Raw genomic sequence first — 15,361 nt, forward strand, 5'->3', positions numbered from 1 at the left:
GGAGCCGGGTCTGTGCCCCGGGCACCCGGTCCGCCCCGGGACCCGGACCCGGTCCACACCGTGTCAGGTTCCCTTGAGAGCGAGGACGAAGAAACACAAACGGGACCGCGCGAGATCCGCCGAGTCCGCCTCATCAGCTGCTGCCAGTCGCTGTTCTCAATCACGTCCGCACGCAGCCTTCATAGGCGCACAGGCGCTCGAGGAGCGAGAGACACTCACACGGACCGGCGCGAGGAACACCGTCCGTTAGAGAGACACACCGAGAGAACCCAAATAACCCCAAAACCGAGAGAACCGAACGAACTAAGAGAACCGAAAGAACGGGGTCGATCCCGTGAACCGGAACGTTCCAGAACGAGCCCGTATTTCTGAGTGTTTTCACCGCCGCTGGTCACGAAACGCGGAGCGGCTCCGTCCGGGACGTTTGAACCGCGGACCGTTAACAGTGAAGCGTAAAACAGAAACTCACCCCGAGCCGACATGGCGGAGACCACCACGACCCCCGTCAAGGCCAAGCGGACCCCCAAGCCCAGGAAGCCCGCTTCGCACCCCAAGTACTCGGAGATGATCCGGCAGGCCATCGAGAGCGAGAAGGCCCGCGGGGGGTCCTCCCGCCAGAGCATCCAGAAGTTCATCAAGAAGAACTTCAGCGTGGGCGACAACTCGGACCTGCAGATCAAGCTGGCCCTGAAGCGGATGGAGGCGGGCGGGTCGGTGCGCCACACCAGGGGGCTCGGCGCCTCCGGCTCCTTCAAGCTGGTCCGCGGCGACCAGGACCCGGCTAAGAGGGCGGCCAAGCCCAAAACCGTCCGGGTCAAGAAGTCCCCCGTCAAAGCCGCCAAGCCCAAGAAGCTGGCCAAGCCCAAGAAGGCCCCCAAGTCCCCGGCCAAGCCCAAGAAGAGCCCCAAGTCCCCGGCCAAGAAGACCAAGAAGAGCCCGAAGAAGGTCGCGGCGCCGGCGGCCAAGACCAGGAAAGTAGCGGTTAAGAAGGCGAAGCCCGCGAAAGCCGTGAAGCCGAAGCCCGCAAAGAAGACCTCCAAGCCCGCGAAGAAGAGTGCAAAGAAAGCGACGAAGAAGAAGTAGAGAAGAGACTCAGACCCCTAACTGTACATACTTTGAGAAATGTTTTGTATATGTATTATTTTTGTATGGTCTCCTCAGAAGTCCTGATGTTTTGCAGGCGATGGACAGTGAGTCTTGTGGTGATAATGTCATTTAATTCTCCTGATCTTTAAGGTCCTCCTTTGACCTCTTAAAGTTAAAGTTGATCATGGATGACTTATCGATTAGCACGGGGCGGTCGATAGTGATGGGTTCATAAGGCGTCGAGTTCACTGCTGCACTGTACATTTCTAATGTCTAATATGTGTGTCCAGTGGTCTAATGACCGATATCAAGCCCTATAAAAACCATCGTGTTGAATTAGCTATTTCAAACACTGTTTATAATGTAATAAATAACATGTTATCTTCTACCAGGTTGCGTCTCATTAGCTTAATATAACAAATTAATTATTATATTTCTTGGATGAATGATGAATGAATTGACTGAGGAGTCGAGCAGTCCTAAAGTGGAACTAAACTAATTAAAAAAACTCAAATTAACGCCGTGGACCGGGGTGCGTCTGAAACTAATAAATAAATTATTTTATACATTTAGGTGAACGGGCAACGAATCGTTTACAACGAGGCAATACAGAGAATAAAACCTAAGAGCTATGGTGTAAATATCCTTAATCCAGATAGGTATGTGATAACAGGAACCCTTTTCCCCTGGTCCACACACTGCCGCCCGGGGCCAGACCTGCACTCATCGCGGGGTTACCGGGAGTTCAGGAAGATCATCAGCGATGCATTTATGATGCCATCTTTGTTTACCGTATCAAAAAAAAAACTATCACCGTTGATGCTGCTGCTGTTACTACTCGTAAAATACAACTTTAGCACCTTACGGAGGACTATAAACCAGCCTTAATAACTTTACTACTTCTACAACAGTACACACACATCTCGTTGACGCGTGTTTTTCCTTCAACGACGCGCAGCAGCGCCATCGTGTGGTGGAGCTTCGGAATGGTGTTTCGCATCTCAAACAAGGGAAAGCGCAATGTGGACGCGAATATGAACTGAGTTTGAATCTCCGTAAAAACAAAGAACAAAACATTCAGGATTTTTAAAAATAATATATTGGATTAGAACTCAGCAAATATTTCAAGCAAATTATTTAGACTAAATAAAAAACGTTCAGTAGGCCAGCAAGTTGCTATGCCGTCAATGCAGTGATACATGGTAACAGTGACGACAGTAACTAAGCACTGCCGTAGAGGGAGCATCACTTACCCCGAGAGCCTTGGTTAACCTCCGCTACGTCTGACAGAAGACAGCGCTGCTGACAAGCTCCGCTGGGGTTGGAGCACCGCGCTACTCCGGAGGCCTCGGAACTAGCATGTAGTTTAGGGGTGGAGGCTCTCCCTTCCCTTTCATATGGACACTAAAGCACTCCTACAGCTCCGGACACGCTGGTCTGCAGAGCTGCCTTTGCATCCTCATTTACCTCTTGGCCCCTCCGTAGTGGGGCATGCACTGACACTTTTACACCGTCCCCAAGTATAAGTTGTAGCAAAGAAGTACAAACTACATGACTTTTTAATTGAATCAAGCACCTCTTCAGGTGCATCAGGGTTCAATTCATCATCATACCACCTGATGTATAAGTGCGGCGTCCACCAATCAACACGTCAATGAACTGCACACTTTGTTACACTTTTTAACGTGTTCTCGAGGATGAAATAATTAATTAATAATAATTAATTATGGTGTTACATAAAAGCATTGTGTTGATATGCAGCTGAAATGCAGTTCACTACTATACAAGTATAAGTCTATGCCTCCGCTGTTTTCTAGTAGGGGTCGGCCTGTGAGAACCGTATCCATCTTTCCCCATCGACTTTGACTGTTTTATTTCTAAGATGGTTTGCATGGACATACTTTTGAATAAAATGCTCTTTTATCTGAGATGTGCAATTGATAAAAGTTTACTGATTGATCAGAGTTCAGTCGACACAAGCCATTCACACAGAATTAGAAAAATAAAGCCATACATAGTCTGAAGAAAAGATTAAAATATACAAATGCAATTGGCCTCTGAAATGTCAACAAAAACACAGCATGTCTGAGGACAATGATATAGAATTATATAAAATGCCATTGTTGAATTTCTCCTTCTTGCTTTGCTGTGATACTGGTCATAGGTCAGTTAGCATGTAATTTGGTGAATTCACAGCCAACTTCAGACTTCAGAAAGGTTTGATAACCAGTCCCTGACTAAAGATCCACTGAATGAAAACCCACAAGTTCATGTTTCTGCGTTGGATTAACAGAGGATTAGAAGTTGTTTCCTACGTGGGCCGTTTGGAAATGTTTGGAGCTGCTGAGTTCAACCTGGTCCTTCACTGCTTACAGTTGTATCGTTATAAACGAGATCAACGCACCAACAAAGTTTGTTGCATAAGCAAAGCTGTCACACCTTTAAATTATACGCAAAGCAATATCTCAAACCTCCTCACTTCTGTGGAATAATATCATCAGCTCTTTAGTTTTTCTAATACTTTTCCAACTACTATAACCATAGTAGTTAGTTAACTAATATAACCGTAATAGTTTGTTAGTTAATTACTATAGCCATAGTCCTGGTTAACTACTATAACTATAGTAGTTAACCAGGACTACTGGCGGAGGCTTCTTTTATGGCGTGTTTCCACCGGCGGTGGCGGGTCGGTATGCAAAGGTGGCAAGGTGCGGCACGGTTGGCGTTTCTACTGCAAAAAGTGGGCGTGGTCCGGACCGAGCCGTGATGAGCCGTACTCATCTTGCAGTACTCCCCAGCCCTACCATAAGGCTACTGTCGGCGGTGGAAACGCGAGCCGTAACTGAGCTGGGCCAAACCGCACCGTCACCCCTGGGCCAAGGTGTGCCGGGCCGAAGCACACCCGCCGGTGGAAATGCCCCATTCGACCAATCAGCAGCATTTATTCTACTTCCTGGAAGTGACATCACGATGGCTGCTCATGACGTCAGTGGGTGGAGGACCTCAGTGAGGACCTCACCCCTGGACAAAGCGGCATGCGACCCTTTGGTTGGATGCAGGTCAGCTGACCCCGCAGAGTCATGTGACCCTGCTCACTATTTGGCATTCATGCTATTGTTTATGGGGAGCGTACAGAGGTCAGACGGAAGGGGGTCCTCCCTGTTCTGATGAAGCCCCTCGATCGGGCTAACCCCCGATCAGCCTCCATAGCAGGAGACCAGCGAGAGGCCCCGTACGCAGGCCAGGTGTGGGCGGAGCCAGGCTGGTCAGGGCGGGGCTCAGTCCGGGGCGGGGCCAGGTCAGTCAGGGCGAGGCTCGGCTGGGGCGGGGGCGGAGCCAGGGCGAGGCTCGGCTGGGGCGGGGGCGGAGCTAGGTCAGTCGGGGCGGGGCCTGGCTGGGGCGGGGGCAGAGCCAGGCCGGTCAGGGAGGGGCCGGGGTCCGGAGGTTTGGTTTGGAAAGGCTGCAGGCTGAGGGGCGGGGCAAGAGAGAGAGCGAGAGAGCGAGAGAGAGAGAGAGGGGGGAGAGAGAGCGAGAGAGAGAGCGAGAGGAGGAGAGAGAGAGAGAGGGAGGGGGAGAGAGAGGGGGGGGGAGAGAGAGGGAGGAGGAGGAAGCAGGCCCGCCGGGGACGGGGTCATTTATGGCGCCCGGCGGTGCGGTAGAGGGCGATGCCCAGCAGGGCGGCGGCGGCGGCACCAAGCGCCACGCGGAGCCAGAAGGATCCGCTCAGCTCTGAGCCGTTCAGGTGGCTGCAGGGAGACACAGAGGGCCTTTAGACACTGAGGACCCCCAGGGGCCCTACTGCAGGCCATTAGAGACACTGAGGACCCCCAGGGGCCCTACTGCAGGCCATTAGAGACACTGAGGACCCCCAGGGGCCCTACTGCAGGGCATTAGAGACACTGAGGACCCCCAGGGGCCCTACTGCAGGGCATTAGAGACACTGAGGACCCCCAGGGGCCCTACTGCAGGCCATTAGAGACACTGAGGACCCCCAGGGGCCCTACTGCAGGGCATTAGAGACACATTAGGAGGCCCTCAGGAGGGGCAGGTAGGGGTCCGGGGGGGCCCCTACCTGCCCCTCCTGAGGGCCGTGCTGCCGGGGGACCTACGGGAACATGGCGGCCCAGGCCAGCTTGGTGTAGATGGCCTCGGCGCTGGCGTCCGGCGACAGGACGGAGAAGGCCATGGGGGGGGGCAGGCGGTGCTTGTAGCAGAACTGGGCGGGCGTGGTGCCGTGGAGCTGCTTCACCTCGGCCAGGTCCGCCTTGGAGCTCACCAGCACACAGGGCACCTGGCTGCCCATGTAGTGTTGCTAAGGAGAGACCGGGGATCAACAAGAGTACACAGTCAGGACGCTAACCCTAGCTATATACAGTCAGGACGCTAACCCTAGCTATATACAGTCAGGACGCTAACCCTAGCTATATACAGTCAGGACGCTAACCCTAGCTATATACAGTCAGGACGCTAACCCTAGCTATATACAGTCAGGACGCTAACCCTAGCTATATACAGTCAGGACGCTAACCCTAGCTATATACAGTCAGGACGCTAACCCTAGCTATATACAGTCAGGACGCTAACCCTAGCTATATACAGTCAGGACGCTAACCCTAGCTATATACAGTCAGGACGCTAACCCTAGCTATATACAGTCAGGACGCTAACCCTAGCTATACAGTCTATATACAGTCAGGACGCTAACCCTAGCTATACAGTCTATATACAGTCAGGACGCTAACCCTAGCTATATACAGTCAGGACGCTAACCCTAGCTATATACAGTCAGGACCCTAACCCTAGCTATATACAGTCAGGACGCTAACTCTAGCTATATACAGTCAGGACGCTAACCCTAGCTATATACAGTCAGGACGCTAACCCTAGCTATATACAGTCAGGACGCTAACCCTAGCTATATAGTCTATATACAGTCAGGACCCTAACCCTAGCTATATAGTCTATATACAGTTAGGACCCTAACCCTAGCTATATAGTCTATATACAGTCAGGACCCTAACCCTAACTATATAGTCTATATACAGTCAGGACCCTAACCCTAGCTATATAGTCTATATACAGTCAGGACCCTAACTATATAGTCTATATACAGTCAGGACCCTAACTATATAGTCTATATACAGTCAGGATCCTAAATGCAACCAGGAGATGTAGACAAGCGAGTGTGGCATCACCAGCATCATGAACCCACAAAGTGAAAAAACACAGACATCTGTACATTAGACAGACATCTGTACATGGACACAGAGATCTGTACATTAGACAGACATCATGGACACAGACATCTGTACATTAGACAGACATCTGTGCATGGACACAGACATCTGTACATTAGACAGACATCTGTACATGGACACAGAGATCTGTACATTAGACAGACATCTGTACATGGACACAGACATCTGTACATTAGACAGACATCTGTACATGGACACAGAGATCTGTACCTTAGACAGACATCATGGACACAGACATCTGTACATTAGACAGACATCTGTACATGGACACAGAGATCTGTACATTAGACAGACATCATGGACAAAGACACAAATGGAGACGGTTCCAGGAGAGAAGCTAAAAGCCTGGTCCCAGAGGTGGATGGGTGGTTGATGAGTCAGCGGGCTGCTCCTCGGGCAGACCTTGTAGATGCTGGCGCAGTAGTCGAAGGACTGCGGGTCGCTGGCGTCGTACATCAGACAGGCCACGTCGCAGGACGCGTGGGACGCCTTCAGGAACTCCGTCTCCACGTCCACCTCGTACAGCTGTGAGAGAGGGCAAAGGTCATGATGCAGGGTAGACATCGGGAGGGGCCCTCCTATAAGGAATCCTGACCATAATATACCAGAGGATGCTTTACTTTAGAATGCCCTCGTCATGAGGCTCTGTATAACTCCGTCCTCCCTCCACTGAGACCAGAGAGGTCCTGAGAACTGGTTCCTGAAGCTAGCGGTCCGTGGTACTCACGATGAGGAAGCACTCCTGGTTGTTGACGGTCACCGTGTTGATGGTGTAGGGAGAGAGGGCGTGGCTGCCTGTCCCCTGGAGCTGAGGAAGAGAACCTCCTGTTACTGCAGCGTCTAGCACCTCACGCCCCTCCTCACCTCTGCCGCTCTGCCAACGTTGATGGACGTTTCCGTGCCGATAAAGCTTTGACTGAATACGAGACGATGGATATCATTCAGCAGCGGCTTTACCCAAAGGCCTTACACTGGATAGAGATAGTTCCTAGCAGGGGACCTAGCAGGGGCCCCTAACACCTTCAGCAGGTCTAGGCCTCCAGGGGCCCCTAACACCTTCAGCAGGTCTAAGCCCCCAGGGGCCCCAGACACCTCAGCAGGGTCCAGGCCTCCAGGGGCCCCAGACCCCTCAGCAGGGTCCAGGCCTCCAGGGGCCCCAGACCCCTCAGCAGGGTCTAGGAGGCTCTGGGGGCCCCAGACCCCTCAGCAGGGTCCAGGCCCCCAGGGGCCCCTGACCTCTCAGCAGGGTCCAGGAGGCTCTGGGGGCCCCAGACCCCTCCGCAGGGTCCAGGCCCCCAGGGGCCCCTGACCCCTCAGCAGGGTCCAGGCCTCTAGGGGCCCCTGAGGCTCAGGGGGCGGTCGTACCACGATGTTGCGGCCCACGAAGGCCTGCAGGAAGGCCGTCTTCCCGGTTCCTCTCGGCCCGATCACCTTACAGAGGAACACCGTGCGCTGGGTCAGGTCCTTCTGCTGGGTCACTGCGCACACGCACACGCACACGCACACACACACACACACACACACACACACACAGTACCATGAAACAGATGGAGGTGTACAGGTCCACTGGATTACAAGGCTAATCCAGGGTGAGCGAGAGTTTATCAGAAGACCCGGATTATAGCATCTGAGGGCCAGACAACATCTCCCCCCTTCTGCACTCACAACACCACACGACATCAGTGTGACACACACACACACACACACACACACACACCTGTGACGGCGGTGGTCTGGGAGTCCTGCTCGGCGAGGATGGGGTAACCAAGGTAACCCAGGTACTCCAGGCAGCGGTGGACGTCCAGGTAGGCGGAGAGCCTGCCGACGGAGACAAGGCGTTAGACAAGGCGAGTCAAACCCGAGCCAGGAAGACCCAACGAGCACAGAGTGGTGGATGAGGTCCAGGGAGCAGGACCAGTGGACCAGTGGACCAGGACCATCGGACCAGTGGACCATCGGACCAGTGGACCATCGGACCAGTGTTCCATCAGACCAGTGGGCCAGGACCATCAGACCAGTGGACCAGGACCATCATACCAGTGGACCAGGACCATCAGACCAATGGACCAGGACCATCGGACCAGTGGACCATCGGACCAGTGGACCAGGACCATCGGACCAGTGGACCAGGACCATCAGACCAGTGGACCATCGGACCAGGACCATCGGACCAGTGGACCAGGACCATCGGACCAGTGGACCATCGGACCAGTGGACCAGGACCATCGGACCATTGGACCAGGACCATCAGACCAGTGGACCAGGACCATCGGCCAGGACCATCGGACCAGTGGACCAGCCCCACTAGCCCCGGCCTAGCCCCCACTAGCCCCAGTCGCCCCTGACTTACGTCCACTGGCAGAGGTAGCCGCGGTGGGAGAGGTAGCCCTGGTCAGTGGTGGGCACGGAGCTGAACACCTCGGGGCCCCAGGGCGTGTAGGGGAACACGCAGAACAGGTTCCTCAGCTCCACGGGGGACAGGGCCGAGTCCTTGTCCTGGACCAGGGAACACAGACACTGTTACTGTATACACCTCACAGGCTGCTGCTCTCTATCCTGCGCCTTTGTCCTGTTACCATTGGTCACATGACGAGTGAGGGGCGGGACGTCCCTGTGCTGACTGGATGTCGGAGCCTGTCACTCACCTCATCGTACTTGTCGAACAGCCGCTGCAGGAACTGGTGTCCCAGGTGATTGATCTCCGTGGTGCATCCCGCTGGAACCCGTAGCCTAGCAACACACAACCACAAACAAGCTACTTAGAGAGAGAGAGAGAGGGCGAGAGAGAGCGAGAAGACGGGGGGTACAGGGGGTCTTTAGACCTATGGGGGTACAGGGGGTCTTCAGACCTATGGGGGTACAGCGGGTCTTCAGACCTAATGGGGGTACAGGGGGTCTTCAGACCTATGGGGGTACAGCGGGTCTTCAGATCTATGGGGGTACAGGGGGTCTTCAGACCTATGGGGGTACAGGGGGTCTTCAGACCTATGGGGGTACAGGGGGTCTTCAGACCTATGGGGGTACAGCGGGTCTTCAGACCTAATGGGGGTACAGGGGGTCTTCAGACCTATGGGGGTACAGGGGGTCTTCAGATCTATGGGGGTACAGGGGGTCTTCAGACCTATGGGGGTACAGGGGGTCTTCAGACCTATGGGGGTACAGGGGGTCTTCAGACCTAATGGGGGTACAGGGGGTCTTCAGACCTATGGGGGTACAGGGGGTCTTCAGACCTATGGGGGTACAGGGGGTCTTCAGATCTATGGGGGTACAGGGGGTCTTCAGACCTATGGGGGTACAGGGGGTCTTCAGACCTATGGGGGTACAGGGGGTCTAGCAGACCTACGGGGGGTACAGGTAGTCGTCTGTGAGCTCCAGGGTGTCATCGTAGCCGAAGTTTCTGAGGATGGTCCAGGTGGTCTCGTGCCGGCCCCTCTGGATGAAGAGCGTGTTCAGGAACAGGAACCCTGGGGGGGATCGTTTAGTCCTGTTTATGAATGGGACTAGCATGGAGAAACCCTTGACTGTTGTTCTTCTTAAGGCACACCGAACTGACCAACGTTTTGGCCCGGGGGGGGCGGTCTGCGGACCTGGGGGACCCTGTCCTACCGTTGAGCGTGAGGCCGTTGTCCTGGACCCCGTCGCTGGTGTTCTTCCAGACCACCGTCTTCACATCCTCCAGGGCCTGGGGGGCCAGAGGGTTCCCGAAGCAGGCCTTCTGCAGGGGGGGGAGGAACGGGTGAGGGGGGGGAACGGTGAGGAACGGGTGAGGGGGGAGGAACGGGTGAGGGGGGAGGAACGGTGTGGAACGGGTGAGGGGGGAGAACGGTGAGGAACAGGTGAGGGGGGAGGAACGGGTGAGGGGGGGGAACGGTGAGGAACGGGTGAGGGGGGAGGAACGGGTGAGGGGGGAGGAACGGTGTGGAACGGGTGAGGGGGGAGGAACGGGTGAGGGGGGGGAACGGTGAGGAACAGGTGAGGGGGGAGGAACGGGTGAGGAATGGGTGAGGGGGGAGGAACGGGTGAGGGACGGGTGAGGGGGGAGGAACGGTGTGGAACGGGTGAGGGGGGAGGAACGGGTGAGGGACGGGTGAGGGGGGAGGAACGGGTGAGGAATGGGTGAGGGGGGAGGAACGGGTGAGGGACGGGTGAGGGGGGAGGAACGGGTGAGGGACGGGTGAGGGGGGAGGAACGGGTGAGGAACGGGTGAGGGGGGAGGAACGGGTGAGGAACGGGTGAGGGGGGAGGAATGGGTGAGGGGGGAGGAACGGATGAGGGGGGGGGAACGGGTGAGGACAGATTCAGATTCAGATTAAACTTTATTGTCATAGTGCAGAGTACAGAGGCGTGAACTGTGGTTGAGATGTAAACAGAAGTGTAGTTCAGGTGCAGTTTGAACATGAGTTGAGACCTGAAAGCGGTTGAGCTCCACGTCGCTGAGGATCCGGTCGTTGTCGCGGTCGGAGATGTAGAAGATTCTGGAGAGGGCGCGGACACACTGAGGCTTCAGCTGAGAGGGGGGGGGACAGGAAGTGGTCATCAGCGTGGGCAGAGGAGTACAGCCCGGGGGTCAGGTTAACAGAGGGTCGGACGGACCACCTCCAAAGGGTCCAATCAGGAACCAGATGTTGGTGGAAACACTTCACTTCTGACCAGACCTGGTCTGTGGGACCACTAACCTGCTGACCATACCTGGTCTGTGGGACCACTAACCTGCTGACCAGACCTGGTCTGTGGGACCACTAACCTGCTGACCAGCCCTGGTCTGTGGGACCACTAACCTGCTGACCAGACCTGGTCTGTGAGGAGCGGACACTGACCTGCTTGTCCTCCGGGTCGTAGAGCGGCGCTGTGGGGTGGAGCACGGCCTTCTGGGCATAGTAGAACAACTCAGAGATGTTTTTCAGGTTCTTCGCGGAGCACTTGTGGAGAGAAATGGACGGCGAGTTAGGAAACGTTATCGCCCTGGCAACGGCCACTAGGAGATGAGAGTACGGGCGCCGCACGCCGCCACCACTACCTCCACACAGGTCTCGATCTCAGAGAACTGGTTCATGATGGGCAGGATGGTCTCCATGGAGCTCCCAGAGCGCAGGTCCGACTTGTTCCCCACCAGGATGATGGGAACCCTGGAGCACAGAGGAGGAGAAACACCTCAGCACACAACCAGGAGGGGCTGGGAACCAAACCAGCACACACGCATGCACGCACGCACGCACGCACGCACGCACGCACGCACGCACGCACGCACACACACACACACACACACACGACAGCAGCAGCTACATACTTGTTTCCCTTCTCTGCGTTTCCGTTGACTAAAGGGATCCATTTGGTTTTGATCTGAAATCAGAGTGACAGAGTGACAAAGAGTGACAGAGTGACAGAGAGTGACAGAGAGTGACAGAGAGTGACAGAGAGTGACAGAGTGAAAGAGAGTGACAGAGGGTGACAGAGAGTGACAGAGTGAAAGAGAGTGACAGAGTGAAAGAGAGTGACAGAGTGAAAGAGAGTGACAGAGTGAAAGAGAGTAACAGAGAGTGACAGAGAGTGACAGAGTGAAAGAGAGTGACAGAGTAACAGAGAGTGAGAGAGTGACAGAGAGTGACAGAGTGACAGAGTGACAGAGAGTGAAAGAGAGTGACAGAGTGAAAGAGAGTGACAGAGTGAAAGAGAGTAACAGAGTGAAAGAGAGTGACAGAGTGAAAGAGAGTAACAGAGAGTGACAGAGAGTGACAGAGTGAAAGAGAGTGACAGAGTAACAGAGAGTGAGAGAGTGACAGAGAGTGACAGAGTGACAGAGAGTGACAGAGAGTGAAAGAGAGTGACAGAGTGAAAGAGAGTGACAGAGTGAAAGAGAGTGACAGCGGGGTTTGACCGATGAGGCAACGTGTTGTCGTAGCAACGCTGACCTTCTGGATGGTGTCCTCCTTGGTGACGTCGTACACCACACACACCACGTTGGCCTGGGGGAGGAGACAGAGGGTCATGTGACAGAGGGTCATGTGACTGATCAGACGGGTCTGGGAGTGTGGGCGGCGTAATTAATAATGTTAATGAGTCTGAGCTGAACCACGGAGGGGGCTTCTACCTTGATGATCTCCGCCTGCAGGACCTCCTCCGTCTGCTCTGTTTCTGTAAGGGGACAGAAGGGGAAGTCAGCGGGACGGCAACAGACAAGCACACTGCACCGGGGGGCGGCCCACTCACCGGAGTAGTCCACGATGTGGGTGGGCACCTTCTCTGGAGTGACGTCTGCTGGGATGGTGATCTCCTCTGCTCTGAGGGGCACCTGGGAATGGATTCATATACAGAATATAGATATACATATATACAGCATATAGATATACATATATACAGCATTTAGATATACATATATACAGTATATACATATATACAGTATATACATATATATGTACAGTATATACATATATATATATATATACAGTATATAGATATACATATATACAGCATTTAGATATACATATATACAGTATATACATAATGTACAGTATATACATATATATATACAGTATATAGATATATATATACAGCATTTAGATATACATATATACAGTATATACATATATATATACAGCATATACATATATATATATATATATATATATATACAGTATATAGATACATATGCAGTATATACATATACAGTATATAGATCTATATACACATACAATATATATATATATATATATATATATATATATATATATATATATATATATATAGATGTATTTAATGTGTTAGTTGTTCGTATTAATGTAAAAACTAACTAGGTATGGATGAATATACAATACATGGATTCATAGATGTATATAATTAGTCATTTGACTTCAAAAACACAGGAACTATTTTATCGCGGTGTATATACACAAACAAAGTCAAGAGAGAGAAGGGAGTGGGCCGCCTACCTCGTCTGGAAACTCCTCCCCCACCAGAGACATGATGAGGGAGGTCTTCCCCACGCCGGCTGTGGAGGACAGCAGAGAGGTCAGAGAGCTGGGGGCTTCAGACAGACTCTGGTGGTCTTTAGTCAGAGGAGCTGGGGGCTTCAGACACTGGTGGTCTTTAGTCAGAGGAGCTGGGGGCTTCAGACACACTCTGGTGGTCTTTAGTCAGAGGAGCTGGGGGCTTCAGACAGACTCTGGTGGTCTTTAGTCAGAGGAGCTGGGGGCTTCAGACAGACTGGTGGTCTTTAGTCAGAGGAGCTGGGGGCTTCAGACACACTCTGGTGGTATTTAGTCAGAGGAGCTGGGGGCTTCAGACACACTCTGGTGGTCTTTAGTCAGAGGAGCTGGGGGCTTCAGACAGACTCTGGTGGTCTTTAGTCAGAGGAGCTGGGGGCTTCAGACAGACTCTGGTGGTCTTTAGTCAGAGGAGCTGGGGGCTTCAGACAGACTCTGGTGGTCTTTAGTCAGAGGAGCTGGGGGCTTCAGAGAGACTCTGGTGGTCTTTAGTCAGAGGAGCTGGGGGCTTCAGACAGACTCTGGTGGTCTTCAGTTCACAGTCAGCCTCATAATGATATATATAATAATACAAATATCTCATAATGAGATATGCTTTGATATCCGAGAATACATGGGATGGGAAATGCTACATTTCAAGGTATAATGAGTTTTATACTGCAACAGTGTGTGACATTGAATCATCTCGTCAGTTGGTGGTTGAGGGGTGTTCGGTTACACACACACCCCCTCTGATAAGAGCTGGAATCAAACAGAAATGTGATAGCGTCTCATGTTCAGGAGAACCTGCTACAGCAACAGAGGTCCATACGTCGTCATACTAGACTGCTGAATAAATAGTCAACCAGAACTGAGATGCATCCAAAGACAGGAGAACTAGTAAACTCACAATAGAGTTGTCATTGTCAACAATAAATATAATTTGCCCGCTTTGAAGAGATGGGATTAACGGCCCTTTAAACTAAAGGAACGTTTTAAGTGAGGCCCAGATTGAGCAACCTTAGTAAGAGGATGTCTTAGTGGGAGGACAGAGCAGGTTAAGTTGTTTTGGAGGAAAGACATTCATTACTGGACTCCACAACGTCTAGTGACAGCAGATTATATTTATTACTGACAGCGTCATATGGTGTATATGAAGTGAGCCTTAGACATGTGCTTATGGTTTAGTTAATGAATTGAGGACATTTGAGCCAGTATCCGTTGATGGATCAGTTTGAGTGTACCAATATAAAATGAGTAGTTCAAATAGTCGGTGTACTTGAAAGACATCCTATGGTAATTGGTATAACTACATCTTTAGCCAATAAGGAAACCAATGTCGATCAGGCTTTACTTCATGCGACTTTCCCTCATCAGAGATATATAGATATATAGATGTATAGATATTAAGATATCTCCAACACACTTTCCCTCATAACAACTGACTGCAGGAAGTTTTGAAGTCAGCAGGCTAATGCTACTAGCTGCTATTGCTACTAGCCTGCTAGCTTTTTGACGCGTCAGGAGGAAAGACTTACGCTCTCCCAACAGAAGGATTCTCACGTCTCGTTTCATGCTTCCTCCGGTTTCAACAACAGATTTGTGTGTGAATTTATCGGGTCTTAATCTAGTTCTAAACGTCAAATTCGCACCACAAGATGTGAGCCATTCCAAACCGGTAACATCCAAGGTGAAACTGCGGTGGCTTTCCGGGTCACTCACTGCAAACGGCGCCTCCCAGCGGTGGAAATGGGGAGTACAGATACAGATATAGATAAAGATATATAGATAATGACCTATAATACACGCATCAACCTTATGGGCTGTAAAAACCTATTACAGTACCAACATTTAATCAAAAAAATACAGTCGATGAAACAATTTGCATCAAAACTATTTCTACTACTTATTTTTTCTTTTTATAAAAAAATTCTAAAACAAACTACAAGCTCAACCAGGTAGGGGATAACCAGGTCGTGAGCAAAGGTTCATTACACCCAGACTGATAACCAGCTAGTGACCAAAGGTTCATTACACCCAGACTGATAACCAGCTAGT

At 52.0% G+C, this 15,361-nt stretch overlaps 2 protein-coding genes across 2 annotated transcripts; one reads left to right on the forward strand and one right to left on the reverse strand.

Moving 5' to 3' along the window:
• The first annotated feature begins 220 nt into the window (after positions 1–220).
• h1-0 (H1.0 linker histone) lies at positions 221–1,474 on the forward strand. Its single transcript, XM_079757363.1, has one exon. It carries the CDS (start codon positions 481–483, stop codon positions 1,081–1,083), a length of 603 nt encoding a protein of 200 aa, XP_079613489.1. The 5' UTR covers positions 221–480; the 3' UTR covers positions 1,084–1,474.
• Positions 1,475–3,018: 1,544 nt separating this feature from the next.
• rhot2 (ras homolog family member T2) lies at positions 3,019–14,987 on the reverse strand. Its single transcript, XM_079757051.1, has 19 exons — positions 14,842–14,987; positions 13,271–13,329; positions 12,552–12,633; positions 12,433–12,476; positions 12,254–12,307; positions 11,632–11,684; positions 11,362–11,470; positions 11,162–11,263; positions 10,753–10,851; positions 9,951–10,059; positions 9,688–9,808; positions 8,990–9,074; positions 8,695–8,840; positions 8,062–8,162; positions 7,710–7,822; positions 7,072–7,152; positions 6,747–6,869; positions 5,196–5,398; positions 3,019–4,832 (listed from the first exon to the last, which is right to left on the reverse strand). The coding sequence occupies exons 1-19, from the start codon at positions 14,876–14,878 to the stop codon at positions 4,718–4,720; spliced, it is 1,836 nt and encodes a 611-aa protein (XP_079613177.1). The 5' UTR covers positions 14,879–14,987; the 3' UTR covers positions 3,019–4,717.
• Between the last annotated feature and the right edge of the window lie 374 nt (positions 14,988–15,361).

Source organism: Pollachius pollachius, assembly GCF_949987615.1.
Source record: "Pollachius pollachius genome assembly, chromosome: 19".
NCBI lineage: Eukaryota > Metazoa > Chordata > Actinopteri > Gadiformes > Gadidae > Pollachius > Pollachius pollachius.